Source organism: Phoxinus phoxinus (genome assembly GCF_949152265.1).
Source record: "Phoxinus phoxinus genome assembly, chromosome: 17".
Classification (NCBI taxonomy): domain Eukaryota; kingdom Metazoa; phylum Chordata; class Actinopteri; order Cypriniformes; family Leuciscidae; genus Phoxinus; species Phoxinus phoxinus.
In genome coordinates, this window is record NC_136892.1 from 16693121 (window position 1) to 16715282 (window position 22162).

General features: G+C 39.2%; 1 protein-coding gene across 1 annotated transcript in view; it reads right to left on the reverse strand.

The window, feature by feature from the left end:
* Window positions 1-3722: 3722 nt before the first annotated feature.
* pcxa (pyruvate carboxylase a) overlaps window positions 3723-22162 on the reverse strand; it is a 109373-nt gene continuing 90933 nt past the window's right edge. The window contains exons 16-21 of the mRNA XM_079587041.1: window positions 21871-22120; window positions 14163-14407; window positions 10459-10638; window positions 7522-7770; window positions 7225-7365; window positions 3723-6100 (exon numbers count right to left, since the gene is read on the reverse strand). Of these exons, the coding sequence (XP_079443167.1) occupies window positions 5849-6100; window positions 7225-7365; window positions 7522-7770; window positions 10459-10638; window positions 14163-14407; window positions 21871-22120 (1317 nt within the window). The 3' untranslated portion in view covers window positions 3723-5848. The remainder of the gene's footprint in view (window positions 6101-7224; window positions 7366-7521; window positions 7771-10458; window positions 10639-14162; window positions 14408-21870; window positions 22121-22162) is intronic.

The following is a 22162-nucleotide window of genomic DNA, read 5'->3' on the forward strand; positions in this document are numbered from 1 at the left end:
TACGATATGGACAGTATTGTCACAACATCCAAGTAAATGGTCACACAGATTTAGACAGTGATTTATGATATTTAATTATTCATGTACAGTCAGAGGTTCTTTGTCTATGTGTCTGTAAATCAACCCGTGATTAAATGGTCAACTTCACATTGTTTCTCTTCGTATGATGAAAATAAAATGTTATTTAAACTGTGGTTAAACTTAAATTATATATAGAAAGCAATCAAGGAACCCCCTTTACAATCGACTCTCTTCAAAACTCTTGTTTTAATCAACAAATCTCTTATTTACATCGTGTTTGCACCATGGTTTGCACTGTTAATTATGATGAAAGCTTTTGTTAGTGTGCAGAAATCGAGTTACAATAACGAGAACACTGCATTCATGCACTCAACATGTCTGTGATCGGCTACATGCTTGTCAGTGCAACCTTTCATGCCAAATATGATGCCATAGATAAATATAATGCTTTTATCAACACTTTTCACGATTAGTTAATCTTGAGAGCTGTAATAGTAAAAATGGGCTAAAGTTTTTGAGAAAGTTCCACATGTAATACTTATTTCATATGCAAAGATGTTAGCCAATCACAGCAGTGGGCGTTACACTGAAGTCTCACAGCAGACACGCCCCTTCAAACAGAGCGTTTAAATCAGAGGGCTAAAATCAGTGTAGTAAAAATGCATTTTATTTTTAAATTATGACAATTTGTGATGTAAAAAATCATATCAACATTATAAGTGCACCCCAGGAAACATTATAAAACAATAACACAATGCAGATCATGACTACTTTAAAATAAAAATCTAGATATTTCTTCGTATTTGGTTATTTTTATAACAAAAATAGGTTATATTATATCTTAATGTATTTTTTTTAGCTATACCAACTATCTTTCTGCCCATATAATGCAAGCCCTAACCCTTTTAGTGACAGATCTGCATGTGGTGTATCCAGACTCATGTGACATAAATGTGACAAAAGGTTCCTGAAATAAACAGTGAAGCACAAGGAACTGCAGAGCAATCAAACACCTTTTACCGAATCTCTGCCGAAAACTCCCACTTGTCAGCTCCATATCTGGGGTGAGGCAGCATTAACTCATAAGGTATGACCTTTTCCAATCAGACTGTCATTATATTCTCATCACAGTGAGAGCTTCGCTTTCATAAGGCAGTATAAAAAAGGATTGCAAATTGGACTGTACACTCACTAGGAAAATTAAGCAAATGGCTGCATATTCAAGCCAGACAAATGAAGCCAATTAGGCATTTGCATTCCACTGAGTCGAGGCAGCTTCTCTCTGCCCCTTGCCTTAACTCGACAGGGTAGCAATGTGCCCACAGACTAATCCAATGAGAGGGTTTCTGTCTTTCCACGAGCCCTGCGGCCCTCCGATCATGTAAATCAAGCACGAAATGATGACAAGGCACAAGTCCAAATGAACGCGAGAAGTGGATGGGTTTTACAGATTCAGGCATGGGAGCGCAGGACCAAGAGTCGAGCCCTGGTCTCAAACAGCTTGTTCAACTCCCAGTGGTACAAGAGCTGCCTGCCCACCAGCACAGGGATGGATGAGTGGACTCGACTACCAGCTGCCCCCGAGAATGAGTGGAAACAAACTGAATCTCACTCCAACCAAACGCAGACTACCATAATCACCTTCCTCTCAGCACAAGGGACAGACAGAAAGACTAGTCCAAAGAGTTGCGAGGCAGTGTCAGATCTTCAGGTGGACAGATAGAAGCAGGGGATTCATTTCCAGGTGAACAGACGTTATCTCGCTGATTGATTTTGAAGAACTCCCAGAAAACAAAGATCATCATGATGAAACAAGGAGGCTGTGCCCAAATACCCAGACCTACTTCAAACTTCATACTTCAGCTTCAAATCTGGGTAGTAAATCTAAAAATTTTTCCTCTTGTGTTCACCCTTGTCTTCGACCCAGGTTTATGACTTACAAACAACCACAAAAACAATTTATTAAGCAGTTAAAACACTTTGTTTGATGGTTCACATACATTCTACTAATAAAAACCTTTACAACTACATGTTAACTTATACTAACCCAAAGCCTATAACACCCAACCGTAACCTAACAGTCTACTACGGTCTACTTATACTCTAATCAGAGTTAGTTCACATGATGTTACAAAGTTACTTATAGTTAGTAGAATGTTCAAAGTGGACCATCGAAATAAAGTGTAAACCTTTAATATAACCACGAGGAACAATGGTTGCATTCTTATAATTTCCAGCAGAAAATCTACCATCTGTGTGTTGTTTGCCTACTGTATGAATACAGAGATATACAGGGAGGGAAGTATGTACATTAAGATGAATGCAAAAAAATGCTATATTTTTTAAAGGGCTTTATGGACAGTAGCATTGCAGGACTACTTTGGTATCGACTGTGGCTTCATTGAGACCCATTGATTTATGCAAGAGGGATGTGTGTAGGATAACCCAAAGGCAATGAGAAAAGGCCAGACTTACACAGAGCTTATGAATATTTGGTGACACTGTGGTATTACAGAGTGACAGGACCAGACTGTGAATATTCATATCTAATTCATCACTGTACCTACAGCCAGGTGCAGACAAGGGTTCCAATACTTTCCTTGAATACATGATAACCTTCTTAAACAAAGCTCTAACAGCCAGAAGGAATAATCCGGCGGCCTTTCAGGGTTATAGTGATAAAAGACTAGTGGAGAAAGCGAGAGAGAAACCGACAGAAAACCGTGAAGTCGAGAGAGTGTGAAAGAACGAGAGGGTAAAAAAAGAGATGAAAGCTGGGCGATGCAAATAGGATTGTGGGATCGACAGGCACGGGCAAGGAACATTGATTTGTACATCTGCTGATAAGACTGCCAAAGTGTCTGAATAACTGCGAGATGACAAGCTAAAGTCTCTGATCCTGCTGAGGAGCTAATAAAGACTTAATCTACTGTGTTTTTACGAGGACGTATGCCACATTCACACCTACACTTGGGTCATTGCGTTACGTCCCAATTAAAAAAGTTCTAAAATTAGATTTTAATGCTTCAGAGTCATTCTCCCTCTAATTAAACACACCCACTGTCATCATATTTATGATACACATCAGATACGAGACTGACCAACATAAACAAACCCTGCAGAGCTTCATCCACATATATCAATCCATCAGCTGAGCAAATCAACTCACCCCACACTTGCTGCCAGAATAGAACAAGCATATGGATGCACAGGGGAGCTTCATCCATCACTCCTACATTATCCCACAATCCTATATCCCGTTTTTGCCACAAGCGCACCAATATGGAGCCATCAGTCAGCAGTATCATTGGCAGGCTGACTATCCCCAAATCATAACTCTAAGAAGCTAATGAACTTAATTATTCACATGATGGATCTTATATTATTCCATCTCTTCCATTATACAGATGGTTTCTCCCAGCCACATGTAGCAGGCAGACGGATGATCAATAAGCAGAGTTTATTGGAGGCATGTGATGTCATCCGCACGTGCGATCCCATGATTGTAGATATTGATTCGAATGGAACCCACTCAAACACCGACTCATAAAAGCATCATGTCAAGCTATTTTTAACATGTGGTTTGTGTATTCACGTGAATATTGACTCCTTGAGAGAATGAATCGAAACAATTGCATCACCACGTGTTTAAGTTTTGATTAATGCGCTAAAATACCAACCAAAACAAGACACAGGAGACAGTCTGTTAACTTTTATTTATTGATTTATTTATATATTTTTCTCCAACATTTTCAATGCTAAAATAACACACAAGGGTATGGTGCATTAGTATTTGCATGATATAATTCTCATTATCAAAACAGATCGAAAGAGATGAACTTCACAGAAATAAAGACTTTCAAATGGAAAGATAACAAATGCTATTAAAGGCATCAGATCTGAAATGTCACACAGATTAGTTCCAATTCCCTTCAGAACTTTCCCAATTTCAAACAGTCCATGCACAGAAATATTTACCCTGTAAATTTACCCAGTTTGAATTAACAATGTGCCAAGTAGATATGCATCAGCAACATATGCAACATTAAGACTGTGCATGACCCATTTAACAACTTTGATACATACTGCATTGTTTGCAGCATAAAACAAAGCCAGGTGTCAACCACTTCTCGACTCAAACTCTCAGAATTGCAGCAAGGGTCACTGACTTGACCGCACGGTCAGAACTGATAGCATTGAACATTTCTCCAGAGATTCAGACACCTCATCAGTGCCCCATACATGATATGGGAACCAAATAAAAGGAATCATCCCTCTCACAAATCCCCTAGTTTTGTGCTCATCACAATTCCTTAGCACTGTACTCATGTAAACTAAAATGTATTTGTAAACTGAAATGCATGTCAAATAACAGAGGAACAATCTCAAATATGACTGTGGTGAATCGATGGATTGTTTTAGAGAACCAAACACAGACGTTGTGTGCTCTAAAATCATCGACATCTAAACAACATTAGCTTCATTTTAGCGGCAACATCCATTTGAAGGGACGATCATTACATTTATGGGCTTGTACAATTCACACAGTTAAAACAACATGCTCTAGTCTCCACCTTGGGATGTTATGAAAAGCAATGGGAAAATATCCACGTTGCAGGCTATTGGTCCTCATGAAGAATTGGTCTACTTTGAGTCAAGACTGCTAAAATCATTTCAGACGCACCCCAATGGACCTCGTTTGCAGCAAAAGCCATGCGTCTCCTAGATTTCAGGCTGAGTGCTTTCTATTAGTTGAATGCCGTTGAATAAAACCTCTCATTATCTGTTACGAATTATATCTATCGTGTTCAACAAGGGAAATTAAAGAAAGGTGGAGAATACAGCCGTTCAGTGTCATTACACCAGCCATGAGGCATCTGCTGCTAAGGGGAATGTAACAGGACAGTGAAATAAATTCACATTAAGACAGAGCAATTGGAACAAGCACAAGATGAGCCTTGGGAAAAGGACGTTCCCCCTAAAGCCTACGTTCCAACTCAATATGCGCAGAAGCTGCCGCGGAGTCTAGAAGTGCTCTTGAATATAGACTCATCGATCCTCGTTGGCCTCAATGGGGCTCACTTCAGCCCAAAACATCTGGGTAACTATTCTCCACCTTTACATGATATACAACTCAAGTGTAAGGCTCAGGAGACTGGGTCGAATCCATTCCTGCACTTATGTTCCCAGCAACAAAACAAGCAAGGCCATTGGTCAAAACATTGGGTATATGAGACACAGCAATTTGTCTTGAAATAAACTGCATTCGCTTAGTAATTCAAGTAAGATCCTCTCTGACATAAGACTTCTATATATAAGGGACGGATTGTGCATATGATTTTGTGAGAATTGTTTCAGTTTTTTAGTGCTTTTAGTTTATGTAAACAATCATGACCAAAGTGACGAAACATCTGTGTGCAATATTTAATGTGACTAGGAATTCAACTAATTAAATTTCATTCTATCGTTCATTTATTGCTTGCTATATTTTCAGTGTAAATCGTATAGTTTTTACTACATTCAATAATACTAATTTAAGACTGACACACATTTCTCGGTCTACAGAATAACACTAGCTCACATCCCCATCACGCATAAATTAAAGTGATTGAGGATAACAAAAGCACATATGACACAACATTCAAAGAATTCAAGCTTGAATGTACAAGCGTTTTCAGATTCATCCATCGTTTTTTTTGAGATCCTGTAAAAATAAGCTTCTACTAAAAGGTGTTAGCCTCTATATATGTGTGTGTAACTAAAGTTTGTGTTTAGCCTTGCAGGGATTGGCCGTGGTGATGTCTCCTGCTGTTGGCCTTCATGATATCTATTCAGTGATTTCCAGAATAAGATCATCTCCTTCCAGGGTGCTGTCGGTGGTCACGTAGATCTTGGCCACGATGCCGGAGAGAGGAGAGTTCACCACCGTTTCCATCTTCATGGCGCTGAGGACGCAGAGCGGTTGTCCCTTCTCCACCTGCTGGCCCTGCTTCACTTTCACCTCTACCACCTTACCGGGCATAGGAGCTCCAATTTGCCCACGTACGTCTTTCAGGGCTTTAGGGTGGAAATGCATCTCCTACAAATCCAAGAAAATTGATATAGGTTGGCAGGACTTCAGTTTCATTTACACACACACACACGCAAGCACACGCACACATTCTATTCCTGTCCTGCCTCAGTTCAAGCGGCAGCACGGATCAAGCACACGTGAACTGATCATCTCATCTCCTCTTTACTAATACCAGTAGTTAGTTACAGCATGAAGTAAACATGGGTGAACACCAGACGGTATGTTGAAAGATACATCACAACTTGTCGAAATTAATCCTGTTTCATGAAATGACTCAGTGTTTATATCAGGGAAAGACGTCAAATAAAGCAGCTTTGTAGGGAATACAATCTCATAACGTTTTATTTACCTCAAGTAAGCTACTAATGTCGATAAACTCATTAGCTAGGCAGAAAAAATAACTCCCGAGAGCATTTTGCTAAATATAGGCACTATACCGCATTCATTTTTTACTTATCCTGCTAATGATGTCTTCTTTCATGACAGATTTATTGAAACATGCATTAAATAATGAAAGTTATTACAGTTTATTGTCATTTAAAATGTTTATATTTCACCAACTGGAGTAGAAACAATTCAGTTATTAAAAAGTTATTTAAATGTTAAAATGTTTGTACAACTCCGCATTAGATATTTGATTGTTGATTATTAAACAAGTTAGATTAATTAATTGATTGTTAATCTGTTAGTTATTTTCGGTTTGCATCCTGAATTTTCAGTTTTGGCCCAGAATTTTAATTTCGGTGAAACAATGTTATTGTAATAAACAATGTTATTGTAACTATATTGTGGACACCAATATAGTTATCATTAGCCTTAAGACTACAATAAAAACGAAATAAACTGAAACTAGAAAACGCATTGGAAACCCCTATAAAAACTAAACACAATTTAAAATAAAATCGAAATAAAAAACTAAAAATGTGAAACTTTAATAAACCTGTCTGGTTTCACATGATGAACCAATTTAGTTTACGCTGTTTATGTATTTTACTTCTTGTAACTATTTAGAAAACAAGCTGCTGCTACCTTCAAGCAACTGGTCCAAAAAACATGACCAACTTTCTAAAAGGGGAGGAAGAAAAATCCCTCCCTTTAAGTAAAATTGTAAGTAAAATTCAGAAACACACCTTCATAGCCACAGTGTCTTTGACCAGGACGGATCTCAGCTGACCATTGAGCTCGAAGAACACCTCTCTCTGACCGGCTTTATTAAGGTCCCCAAGAGCCAGAGCCTTGATATGAAGCGTCTTGCCTCGCTCCAACTCCACCTGAGACAGACAGCAGAGATACAAGCACAGGAAATAAGGAACTGATGCTTGGAATGTAGGAATGGATGACAGGAAGATTTATGGCACAGTAACAGCAAATAAAAAATTTAAGGCTACTTCAGTTTAATAATTGATTAAAAAAAGAAATACTCCCACCTCAAACTCTTCAGCAATCTTAGGTCCATCCAGGAAGAGTCTAGTGTCCAGACAATCCACAGGCCCAAAGGTTCTAGTGAATTCTTTGAACTCCTGGAACACTTTGGGGTACATGGCTGCTGACATCACATCCTCAGGGGTGATTTCATCACCGTAAGCTTCTTGCAGCTGCTTCTCCAAGGCCTGGAAATCCAAGGAAGGCAGGGTAGCTCCAGGACGTCCTTCCACACGAGGAAGAGTCTTCAAAACCTGTGCCACAAATAAGTGATGAGAGCCTGAGAAAAGAGCAGGTGCCTGAACAGACAATAAACGTATATTTCCTCAAATTTTGGTGCTACACTGTATTTTCAAGCTGCTCGTAAGCGGATGATGTAGAGCGTTTGCAATCCCCCTAAGACCCACAGAGAATCCAGGAATATTTATAACCGATCATTACCAGGAGCAGGATTAATCTCTCCCTATTGCTTCATTTAGTTGAATTCAAGAGGCTGAAGAATCAAGCGCAAGTTGAGAAGAATTTAATTTGAAATGATGAAATGTCAGTATTTTTATTCCGTAGAACAAAGACTTCAGGATACACACCACAGACCTAAATAAAACCATTTTTATACAAGCAAACAAACGCTTGCATAATTATGAACAATATTAATGTTACAAACCAGATGGGGAAAAAAAATAAGGTCAGTGCCAAGTTGCTCAAATGTGTTTGTTATCTAAAATATATGCAAAGCAGATGGCCTACAAATTCAGAAAAAGAGACATTGTAAATAAATTAGCTTTATACTTGCATGCGCAGAAAAGCTTTAGCATGAGCATTGTTCAGTTCTGGTGTGAGACACATTTGTCAGAGAAACAGCTAATCTTGCACAGGAATGGCTGCTGGGTAATTGGGGCGTTCAAGACAAAAGGAATGACATGGTTTTCCCTTACGCGTCTCTGACAAGCACAACACAGTGTTAATGCACTCCAGAGACTGTAGAGACACACAGAGAAACCCTCTCATTGCAATCAACCGAATCTCTTCAGTGAAAGAGCTGAGGCTTATTTTGCCCACCACAGAGATATTCGATAACTTGAATTTGTGCTACTGCACAAAACAGGGTTTTCTCTTCTTTCTGATCTCAACCCAAGCCGAGCAGAGACTTAAACTCAGGTTCAACTTACTTTACAACAATCGATTCTAAATCCTCCCCCTGACCATTTTACCGTACCTTCATCCTAACCTCTGTCCTCACAATATCTTGATTCTATATTTCTATCTTAATTCTTTATTCCTTTTTTTACCATGGCTACTAAACTAATAGGATAGGATTCTGAACATCAGTCTTCTGTTGGTCACACATCCCTGATAACAGGGCTATTATTGTTAACTAAAACCATAAAAAAATTAAAATAAAACATTTATTAGTTGAAATAAAATAGTCTGGTTAACACCAGACCCTTCTCAGTCGTAACTGAGATTGGGTCTGGGGAAGGTTCATTCACAGCCCATTTCCAAAGGGGGCGTCACCAACGGACATCGCTCAAATGCCTCTGGGCGCAATTGGATAGACCTAAAACCAATCAGAGCGATCGTCATCGTGTAAAGCCCGCCTCAACGTTTGTGATTGGTGCCATGATTTGGAAGGATTAGAAATGGGCTTGAATGGGCTCTTGGCCAGACTAACTTGCACAGCAAATCAAAATTTGCCGGAAGTTCGTCTGGGTTTTCCCAGGCTAGAAATAAAATAAACCTTAACTGAAATAAAATATGATAACTAAAACACTGTGAAATGCATTTGCAGATCATATGGTCCCTGATCCCTAATCTATAACTGCGTTCACACCGCCGCCAGCGAGAGCGGCAAAGTGACCGAAAGTCATTCATTTTCAATGAGAGCCGGCGGCGAGCTCCGGCTAGGGAGGCGCGGCGCATCTTGGACAGTGAGAGCGGCGAGTAGAGTTGAAGTCAGGTCAACTTCATGGTAATGAGCTATGACGCGGTTCGGCGGCAACCAATCGGAATGTAAAAGTGCTCTGTTTGAGAGGATTCCAGGGAACGCAGTCCTGTAAACTTTGGTTCCGACCACATTAGTTCCCAAAGCAAAATAGAGGAGAGGTTAATTATTTAAATTTTATAAGGCGCGCAACACTATTTATAGGCAAGATTTTCTCGCTAGAACGCTTGTTTTTCAGTGGGAATGCAAATTAGAATAGCACTTAACCATGAACACAAAGCCACACCACACAAATGCCTTTTAATTGGTTTATTTCGTTAGCAAACATGTCACTATAATTGTTAAGTTCTTTCCATCGATCAATTTTCTGCAAAAATAATGATCGACATGCTTGTTTGCTTTGCAGCCCCTTTAAATAAAGTTTTTAAAAAGACCAAGCATTAGATGTATGTCAGCGCATCAGAGCGTCCACGAATCTTTCCACGGCGTCGTTGGCAGGGCGGCGAGAGCTAATTTTGCCGCTTTTTCCGGCGGCGTTGTGAACGCACGGTAACCCTACACCCTGACTCCAACTAACACCAAACACTAGTTCTAACCTAGATACTTAACCTTCAATTCTAAATCCTGCCAAGTTGCTTCCTTAAATTTCAACCTTAAACACTATTCCAAACTTATTGTGTGTTCCAACAGATATTTTGAAGAATTTTATTTAAAGAACTTTGGACCCCATTGACATCAATTGTATAGGCAGTAACAGGTAAAATACATTTTTCAAAAATATTACCATTTTTGAGTTCCACAGTAGAGAGAAAGTCATACAGGTGACCAAATCTTCATTTTTGGATGAACTATCCCTTAAAGAACATAATTTGCCATGCACTAAAATATGACAGCTGTAAAATATATTTAAATTGATAGCCCTACAGTATTTAATAAGGTATCTTGTCACACTAGCTGTATTTCGGCAGATTGAGTGATAAATGCGCTGTGCATGTCGTACCTTTGACCTGAAGGGCTCCGGGAATCCTCCGTGGGGGATGCCGATGTGTCCTTGCAGGAACTCTACCACGGAGAGGGGGAAAGACAGCTCATCGGCTCTCTCCTCCACTTCTGCCCGAGTCAGAGAGTTCTGCACCATGAACTGTGCCAGATCGCCCACAATCTTAGAGGAGGGTGTCACCTGAACGGAGGGGATGAGAGAAGGACAGATAAAAGTGAGAAATGAAAAGACATGCTTGCTTGGGCCTCCATCGATACATCTCAGCTCTCCGCCAGCCCAACCAGCCAATCTAAACAAGGAGTAAGAGAGTAGACGAAGTGCAGTGGCAAACCGAAACACGGCTTAGGGAGTAGATAACATTTGCGTCGTAAGGACAAAGAGAGAACGGAGAGGCGCTAATGAAACCCAGCGCTAACTGTCGCTTGTTAAGCAGCGCACCGCTCAGCCTCGATATTGACAATATTAACACCGAGGGGACTCCGAGAACAGAAAGCCGACTATCTTCGATCATTTAATTAAGCCCAGGGAAATGAAAAGCAGCAAGGCAAGACCAAACGCTCACAGACGCCTTTGATTGGAGGAGATCAGTCAGAGCCTCTCTGAAACACAACAGATAAGCTTTCCTTAAAGCTCTTCCCAGTTGATCTGTCTCTGGGCCATAGGAGACAGGGACAGGATTATTTATTCACTCCTCCTTTCTGCCCCGTTTTTTTTGCCAAGTTATTTTTATTCAATTTCATCTGGAGATTGAGACGGTTGCAACGGAATAAGAGGGATGAGGAGGAGGGAGGAGAACGAGCAATTAAATCTGTGATTCAGAGAGGAGCTCTCGGGTCCACAGTGCTCATGATCTTGTGAGCGTGAGCAGATTTCAAGAGTGAGGGTGAGACCCTTTTGAGTGCAGGGGGTGATAATTAAGCCCTATTTAACCAGGGAGAGTTGCATACAAGCGATTTAAACGGCACGATTGTGCCGGTCAAGTGACAATTACGGCGTTTGAACAATCTTAAATATTCCATTCACCGATGGAGCAAGAGAAAAAACAACTTCTTCATGAATCTAAAGCATGCACTTATTTGCTAATCTCATACTTCATGATTGGCCTCCAACTTTAAATGCAATGAAGGGGGGAAATCTGATTTAAATCTCTGAAAAGACGGATTATGGAGTAGAAATCTAAAAAAAAATTCACATTATACAGGAAGTACAGAATATGAAATTGGATTTTAAGTACACAGAGCCAGACTGAATATTGGTTAACCACTTATTTCCACTATCCAGGATCTAGCCGACTACCTGTGGTTGCACATCACATTAATATTGATCAAAACATTCTACAGCAGTTAATATTCTAAATTATTCATAGGGTTCTTACATTAGGAATAAAACTTGATTTAAATTTTCCCTGTAGTCAATAATTTTTTTATCTTTGATCACCAAAATGACATTTAAATGTCTTTTTTTCCTGTGAAAATAAATTATTCCTGCCTTAAAATAGCATGAATGTAACTACACCCTTGGTTTATTAGTATATGCGAACCATGAATATGCAAATGAGCCTAGCCTCCACTCACTCATACGCGGTCGTCTACAAGTTGATGTATTAGAATGGTAATGCGTTTTATGTATCGCTCGTTACAACGTTGGACACATAACGGTTATTAATATGATTAGCCTTTGGCTTGACTACGTTATCAAACAGATAATTATTTGTGGCTAATGTTACACAAACCATGTTCCCCGTTCACCATCTCAGAGTCAGACAGCAGAGAAAATACTCAGCAATGGTGTTGACTTATGACTTTGCACATGGTTTGTCTTAAAGCATATTAAAAACACCACATAGACAACATTAACTCGATTTGACCACAGGGGGTCTTTCAATTTTAATATTTAAACCTTTTAATATTTATTGGGAAAATGACATGACATTGTGACGTGATATTGGATTGACATACAAATTTTGCTCATTATTTTATAATAATTAAGCATGCATCTATTAATTAGGAGACTACATGAAATACATTTATGTGTAATCATAATATAATATTTAATAGTATAAAGCGAAATGTATTTTTAATAAGTTGCAAAGTGATGTTAAGTGTTAAATAAAAACAATTATTTATTATCATCATAAAAATCTTTATTCGTCACACCAAAGGACCATTTAAAATGACCTGATGAAAGTAAAAATTAATAAAAAGGGGGATGAACGTAAGTGAAAAGGTATATATATATATATATATATATATATATATATATATATATATATATATATATATAGTTCATGGAGATATACCAGCCTCTCAGAAATATAACTAAAATGTTATATTTATCTTTAGTATATAAGACACTAAAGGCTTGAGTGGATTTCATGCTGATAATTATATCTTATGATTGACTTCTCAGATGACTGACAATTTTTTAAAAGCTATAAGCCTTCTCTTCAGAGATAGCTTTTATTATTTGAAGAGCTAGAGTGTTTTGAAGCGATTAAGTGCTAGATCACACTTTTTTTTCTAGTTTCACAGAAAAAAAAAAAGGAGAATTAAGAATCAATTCCAGTGCAAAATTAAAGGAAAACAAACGGCAAAATCCTCTAGCAACAACATCTATTTTATATGTGTATGAGGAGGCCATTTAAGGAGATCGCAGGATGTTTTTAAACCAATCTGTCCAACAAAGCCTTAGTTTCAATAGATATGCATCAGATGTAACAAGCACAAGTGTAGTAAAAAACTGAATATTTTGTAAGAGGGGAAATTGGTGCTACACGTTTGCACATTGCATATGACCAAAATAACTAAAATTATAACAATACTTTTGAACATGCCTAACATTAATATCAGCAAGCAAGGAACAGGACACGAGTGACAATTAAAGGAATGACTCAGAGCGTGATCATTTGATAACATCACGACTCCGTTTTCAAGCGTGTGAAATATAACAACTGAGGAAATAATTAGCTAAAAGGTGTGGTGTCCTTGGCACCATATAAAGACTAGACTCATGAGGATCTGGATTATTATAAGCAATAACACACATGAAGGGTTAAAAGGGTTCATCATGACACCATACACACCACAATTGCACAATATAAAACTACTGATTTACAGTCATTTATAAGTGTAAAATACAATATATTTGAAGTGTATTGCCAAATAATCAGCTGATATATACAAATATATGCACAATGCTTCATGGGAGTCAGTGATCACCACTTTTTCGCTGTAATTTTTTTACCCCATCTCTGATGAGTCAATCCAGGTTTATGGGTAGTATAGTTTGTCACTGTAAATTCAGCTCTAAAGGTGCTGTCACAGTGAAATTTGGGGGCAAAAAAGGTCAATTGTGTTTACACAGAAGTCACTTTTAAACCAAGAAGCTTGAACCCGCTGCTTGGAGAAATTGTTTGTGATTCCCGATCATGTGAATTGCTATTGTAATGATTGCCCACTGCTATTGCCCACAAAGTTTCACAGAACAATGGAAATGTTAACACTTTTATTTTTTTTATTTTTTAAGTAGTATATTACAACTTCTGAGCTCATAGTAGGTATGTATTCAAAAGTTAATACTTTATTGTTAAAGATTAATTTCGCTATGAAAAAAAAAAAACGACAATCTGATTGTTGCATCCTGTTAGAATCCATCACAAATAACAAAAAATAAGTTTGAATATGAAAATAAAGAGAATGGCTCACTTTGATGAGGTCACCAAGCAGCTTGTTGGCTTCTGCGTAGGCTTTCTTCACCTCCTTAAACTTGTTCCCCAGCCCCATACTGTGTGCTTGGAAGTGGAGATTGGTGTACTGGCCACCCGGGATCTCGTTCTCATAGACATCAGAATTCCCAGACTTCATGGTGGCGGTGCAGTCAAATGGAGCATAAATGCCTCGGGTCACTTCCCAATACTCACTGTAGTCAAAGACCTTGTCGAGAGAGATGCCTGAGAAATAATTGTGGGTGAAGTAAAAGAGAAAGAACGAAAGAGGAAAGAAAGACAGGATGAGGGATCATTAGCCTACCAAGAGGAATAAGCAATCTGAGAACGAGTAGCACAACAAATGACTGTCTGACATTAATATTTAATCAGAAATAATGAAAGTCCTTGTCTCTTTAACAGACTGCACCGGCTAATCAGGCATTCTTACAAAGCTTTTAATCAGTCCTCGATAGCTCAGCACACAGGGGCCTGTATGTGGAAGAAGCAGGGAATTGGTGGCGGAGCATAGATTGCTTCCTGCCACTCACGGCTTCATCATTTACCAGCAGCAGTCAGTCAATTAATCAATCAATGAGGCGCGCCACTTGCAACATAGTTTACATGCTCGTTTGGCTCCCTCATCCTCACTAATTGCCCATCGCTGTGATCACAATAGTTTTCCTGTGCAAAAGATAACACGCGCACAAACACACTAACGTGTGCGCGCACCAGTTATACCGGAGAGCGACTGCAGGGATCATGACAACGCCCTCATAAAACTCGCTTGCATGCATTTTTCTTGCTGCCACCCCGACTACAAGCTATTAGGCGCTATTGATGTCACGGTTTAAAAGCAGCGTGTCCAGCTCCTCCCCATGAAGACTGATCAATCAGCACACGTCAGTCAGCTCGGGAATCGATCTCTGGCCACACGGCCTTTACCGTGATGAACTGGCTTGAACAGAAGAGAGAGAGAGAGAGAAAGAGACTATGGGAGGCGGAGGGACCGGAGCAGGACAATGAGAGATTGATAGAGTGAGCGAGAAAGGCAGATTAGAAAAATGACAAGGTGAGAGAGAAAGTTGAAGGAGAATTGGCAAGATGACAGGATGTTATATCTATCTATCCATCCATCTTGATAGACTGATAAGTAGACTGACAGACAGACAGACTTGGAATCTCTCGTTTCACACAACAAATCCTCACTGACAACTTGGCATGTTTTCACAGGGGAACTTTAAACCTTTATTTTCTCATTTTTTCAATTCAATTCTGTATTTGCATCCTTTACTGTGGAAATGTTTGTAAACTAGAGATTTATTTCCCCTTTAAAATTGGGAAACGCAACAGACCGAAAAGTATATTTTTAGGTGTCCTGGCAATTACCTGTCAATGTTTTAAAAATTCAATAAATTATGGATGGATGGATGGACGAACGAACGGACAGACGGATTGGATGGATGGACTGATTCAATCAATCAATCAAGCACTATTAAACAACTTCTGTTGACCAATGTTCTGTATAGAATAAAAAGTAGTAAAACAGAAGGAAGAAAAACTCTAGCAGAATAAAATCAACAAGGACAAACAGGACAGCTGCAGCAACATTTATATATTGTACGACAAATCAAAAATAAATGTTTTTAACCTAGTTTTAAAAATGAACAGAGTGGGCACAGTTCTAATTTCAAAAGGCAGATTGTTCCAAAGTCTTGGAGCAGCAATGGAAAATGCTCGATCTCCTCTAGTCTTTTAATTGGATGAATAGACAGAACAGAAGATGGATAGATATGACAGACAGACAGAGAATGAATGGATGGATAGATAGATGAATAGGCAGAACAGAAGATGGATAGATATGACAGACAGACAGAGAATGAATGGATGGATAGATAGATGAATAGGCAGAACAGAAGATGGATAGATATGACAGACAGACAGAGAATGAATGGATGGATAGATAGATGTATAGGCAGAACAGAAGATGGATATATATATATACATGACACATAGATGGGTGGATAGATGGATTAGAAATATTAGATAAGAAATATTAAACAGACATATCTATCTGATATCTAGATAGCCGATGGATGGATAGACAGTTAACTAAAAGATGTAATTTAGTCAAAAACAAACTACCGGTAAATCCTGTTTTTTGTCAGCTGTGCATTAGAATCAACACACAATGTGATACTTGAAGTGCAAACGTGAGTGGGCTCTGAGGTGGAGGTCATTTGTAAGCAGAAAGTGTGAGGCTTCCAGTGTCATCCGCTAAACAGTACAAAAAACAGCTTGATATGCTGCTTGATACTGCAAAATGTTATTTCTTATATTATTTTAATGTATTCTCACATAGTATTCTTACATTTTAATGTATTCTCACACTTATAAGCACACTGGGTTGTAGCTGATCAGAATGCATTATGCAAATACAATTATCACAACTTCACCGTTGGTTTTTAATTGGTGAACATACTATCGATGCAAGTCTAGGTGAGATTTACATATTTTAATCTTAGATTTCATTTTTCGTCTATGTTGAAAGGTTCAGGCGTAGGTTCAGTAGGAGAGAACAAATGGCATGTTTGAGGAATATCAATGCCTTGTGTACTCAAGTGTAATAAGAATCGAGCATGTGTCAGCGCTGTCTCTTCCTTTTCACATCAACACATACAGCAGCTTGTTTTAAAAAGCTGTAAACAGGTGATTAATACTGGATGCTGCATATGGCAACAAAACTGTGTGGAGAGACAGAGACTACAATAACACTGCCACAGGAATCCTGACAACCTGAAAACAATTCAATTACCCAGGAAACACCTCCTGGGGTGAAAACCAAAGAAACGTGAGGTACTGAGAATGAGGGGGTACGGCTGATTCTCAAGGGAATAAAACTGAATCAACAAAAGTGTGAACACCTCCTAATCATGTGACCGCTCTGATGCATCTCATACTGCCAAAGTCACACGCCCACGGGATGTGGAGCTCCAGAAGGGGGGGTGTATCTATACATAAAGCATGGACTTTCATAGAAACAGCATTCAGGGATTTCCGGTATGTGAGTGCCACAGCATACGTCTCTGTGCTTCATTAATGTGTTGCTTGATGGCTTAATTAGCAAGCGCTAATAAATTATATTAAAGAGTTAGTTCACCCAATGAAAATTCTGTCATTAATTACCTCATGTCGTTATTTTGTTCATCTTCGGAACACAAATGAAGATCTTTTTGATGAAATCTGAGAGCTTTCTGTCCCTCCATTGACAGTTTACACAACTAAAACTTTGACGCTTCAAAAAGTTCATAAAGAGATCGTTCGATTTAGTCTTACATTTTCTGAATAGACCCTTTTACTGTTTGTACACAATGATGACGTAGCAACGTATGCGCACGCATATTGGCAACGGAAGTATGGCGAGAATCAGCAGAGTGTCAAGCATAGACAGTATATAAACAAGTGGGTGCTGCAGACACGAGCATTTTTTATTATGTCTTTCGCTCCAATCAACACGTTTAATCGCCTGCAGCCACAGGCGCTGCCGGTTCTACTGAAATGGCAGTGATCTTTTAAAAAAACTTTTATTCAAATTTGTTTAAACTGTCTTTATATACCAATACATAATTAAAATTCAAGTACTCTGAAATAGAGAGTATAAAAAACTGAGTGACTCTAGTGTATTTAATCTTCAATAAACACAGCTCATTAATTCCATTCACTCCCACCTAAAAACGGGTGCGCGGCTGCGCGCACGTGGGCAGAGCCAGTAATAGCAGCGGTAGTCACGGCGACGGAGAGTGACAGTCGCGCAAGCCAATCACTTGTTTTGTCCCGGTTGGAATTAATGAGCTGTTTTTTGAAGATTGCTACACAATAGAGCTGGTAAGTCCCGCCCCCTCCGCTAACCCCGCTGGACCTCAAAGTTGAAAAAGCGTCAATGCAAGTGAATGGGAAAAAATAATTATTTTCTGGTCCCGTTTGAATTGTGCCATGAATGTGAAAATATGTTGTCTGTGAATTTTTTATATAATCTTTCGTGTGAAGAATGCTACAATTTAGCGGGTAGAAGTTTGATACGGGTAGACTTTGTGTGAGAGCACTTTGTGGACTACAACTCTTCGCTGCTTTCGGCGCGTTTGAAACGTCAACACCACTAGCTCACGGCTCTAGCTCACGGATCCCGCTAGACATGGCTGTGTCCTTGGTGCACTTCACCGCCTTCTTTCGGGGAGAGGACAAAATCGTTGAGGTTGGCGAAAATCACGGGTAAGTCAACTTTATGGGGTGACGTCACATAGGCGACATGTAGTCTTTCTCGTTATGTCTTTTCCACAACTGCTAGCCGACGAATCATACCATATACTGTCAAACTTGTAACATGAAAGATTATATAAAAAATTCACAGACAACATATGTTCACATTCATGGCACAATTCAAACGGGACCAGAAAATAATTATTTTCTCCCATTCACTTGCATTGACGCTTTTTCAACTTTGAGGTCCAGCGGGGTTTTACGGAGGGGGCGGGACTTACCAGCTCTATAGTCACTCAATTTTTATACTCTCTTTTTCAAAGTACTTACATTTTAATTATGTATTGGTTGGTATATAAAGACAGTTTAAGCCAATTTGAAAAAAAGTTATTTAGACAATTCTTACCTACACAACCTTTAAGCCCCTTGGTGGAATATCGATTAGTGCAACCGTAAACGTAACAACCAGACATTTTGATTCTGGGAAACCGTTTTGATAATCTTTCGGAGTTGCTAACACATTAGAGCCAGTGGGGAACAACACCACTTCCGTTGCCAAAATGCGCGCGCAACTATTTGATCACGTGGGCTGTAAAAGGGTCTATAGACCCGATCGCTTTATATGATGAACAGATTTAATTTGGGCTTTTATTTACATACAAATATTCATCAACTCGCAACTCAACCAATGAGGTTCATTCTCGTTTTACGCAGCACGTTTGAGCTTCTACAAGAACCAACGAGGTTCATTCTCGGTTGAGCTTCCGTTTATGTTAGCTGATCAATGTTTATTTGTGAATAAATGCCTAAATTCAATCTGTTCATCATATAAAGTGACTGAGTCTCTTCAGAACATTTGGTTGCGCCGCCGTCTATGGAGGGACAGAAAGCTTTTAAATTTCAACAAAAAGATCTTCATTTGTGTTCTGAAGATGAATGACAGTCTTGCGTGTTTGGAACAACATGAAGGTGAGTAATTGACAGAATTTTTATTTTTGGGTGAACCTACACATCCTGTATATTATAAGAGTGTGAGCTACTGTAAAGGCTAGTTCACACTGTCCCAGCAAACAAATTGAGCGTATACAAAAGTTATAACCGTTTCTCTAATTTGGCTGAACAACATAAGAAAAAGTTATATATATATATATATATATATATTAGTAAATAACCTATGCTGCAATTAAATGTTTATTAGATATTCAAAGACTTATTTAAATAATACAGTAAAAATGCATATTTACTGAATGCCGATAGTATAGAAAAAAAATTATATGCTATTCTATTAATAATAATAATAATAGAGAGGCAAACACTAATACTTTTTCATTTACCATTTACTATCTCTGTTTAACAGTTTAACAGAAGCTCAGACACAAAAGCTCAGACACTTATCGGCTATACATTGGGCGACCACTAATTCCAAGAGTGCCGATGTACTAGCCTGGGAAAACCCAGACCACTTCCGGCAAATTTAGATTTGCTCTGCAAGTGGGTCTGGCAAAGAGCCCATTGAAACCCATTTCCAATCCGCCGAAATCGCGGCACCAATCAGAACCGTTTTACACGATGACGACAGAGCAGAGACGGTGACGCAGATTTTGTACATTACAGACATGGATGCCGCCGTGGAACATCACAACATCACTCGTTCGAATCAGCTATCGCGTCTGTTTCAAGCGATTTAAAATGGTAATTTTCGTTAACACAAACAGAGAATTGCTGAGAGTCTCGAGATGTTTCTCCGTCGCTCTGCATACGTCATGTCATTCATCGCTCTGATTGGTTTTAGATCTTTCCGACGTCCGTTGGTGACGCCCCTGTGGAAATGAATTGTCTATGGAGCTTTGCCAGACCCTTACTCAGTTACAACTGAAAGGGTCTGGGTTTTCCCAGGCTACCGATGTACAATATATCAGAAACATATCGGCTATCAGCAGGTATTAGAGAATTACATTTAGCAGTATTGGTCAATATTTAATATTCAATTACCATATTTAGATATGGTCACCTTTACCATCATCTACTAACACTCACTCAAATTAGATTTTCACAAACACTAATAACTCAATAACACTGTTAAATGCAATCTTCAGTAAATCTCAAAAGGAAAATATAAATTTTTCATACTGTACATAATGCTGTGATAATGTACACACTGATAATGTACACTAAATTCACTCATATCTTTTAAAATGATATTGAATTTTAATACAGGTCAAAACATTAACAATTTATCCCTAGTTGTATGCAATCAGTTTCAACAACTGAAACACAGCCATGTTGATTTTCACTATAACAGCACTCTTGCATGTTTGAAGTTATACAGTCAACAGGCAACTTTAGGATGACAGAAATGTTGACATTTGCAACGTGAATCAGCCTTAATAAGGTAGATTTTTATGCCATTGGTCACTACAGCGGCAGGTGAGGCAGTGACCCGTGGTTGGACAGATGGTCCACCACAGAGTGACCACTCCACAGTCTCTGGCCACAAACACACACACCCTACGGCGAGAAGGCCCAACGGGGCATGAGACTCATCAGTGAAGGTTAAGCACCAGCAGCCACAGTAATGTCACAATTAAGGAAAGGTCAATGGGTCAGCCACCAACATCCAAATGATGTCTGTCCGCTCTGACCCTTCTCTCTCTACTCTTTCCATTCACCCCAACATCATTTTTCTTTTTCTTCTATTCCTTCCGTAGCTGACTGGCCATGCCGTGTTATCATTTTTTTCCTTTCTTTCATTACCACTACTGCTCTGTTTGCTTTTCTTTATTTTTCAGCTGACTTCGCATGACCTCATTCACAACTGGATTATGAAGGAGGAAAAATAAATATTAAGAGAATTAAAGTGTGGGAGCATTTGCATGAAATGAGGCACAGTAGTTAAAAAAAAATTGGGTTGTGGTACGAAGGGTGAGGAGTAATTCTTCTCATGCATAAAAACATGATAATAGCTTTTATGATAGAAGAAGAATGTTCACATCATGTTCCCTTTAACACATGACCTGGAAAACGAGTGATGGGCTGTATCATGGAAAACCAGGCAAACTAAAATAAATGAGGAACTGTTTTATATGCACAGAAAACAAAACAACCAATTTATCACTATAACACCATGTCCTAACCAGGATGAGACAAAGATGCCAGCAACAAACTTTTTTCCCCTCACTGAATGCAAAACTGAGTCACACAACAATCAAAGTCAATATGATCATATTTTAGGTTTAATTTAGTGTACAGTTTTGTGGAGATTTTGGACCAATGAGGTGCCACAGTGGGGATACTCAGCGGTTATATGATCTCTCTCGCTCGGTCTATCCATCCATCCATCTACCCATCCACCCATCCACCCATCTCTACCCATCCATCTCTACCCATCCATCAATAATATAATATATTGTATATCAGCTCTAACAAGACACAGTTTGATTGACAGTCCTCACCAGTATTGAGTTTGGTGCCTTTGGCACATGCCACTATGGCACCCATGCTGGGCTGGGACGTCATTCCTGCCATGGAGTCAACTGCCACATCCACAATGTCTGCTCCGGCCTCTGCACATGCCAGCATGGCAGCCACTCCAGCCCCTGCGGTGTCGTGAGTGTGCACGTGGATCGGCACGTCTGGGAACTGGTCCCTTAGCGAGGCGACCAGCAAACGGCCAGAGTCAGGCTTCAGAAGACCCGCCATGTCCTGCAAAGCGGAGAGACAGAAGGAGAAAGTAAAGTAAGAGAA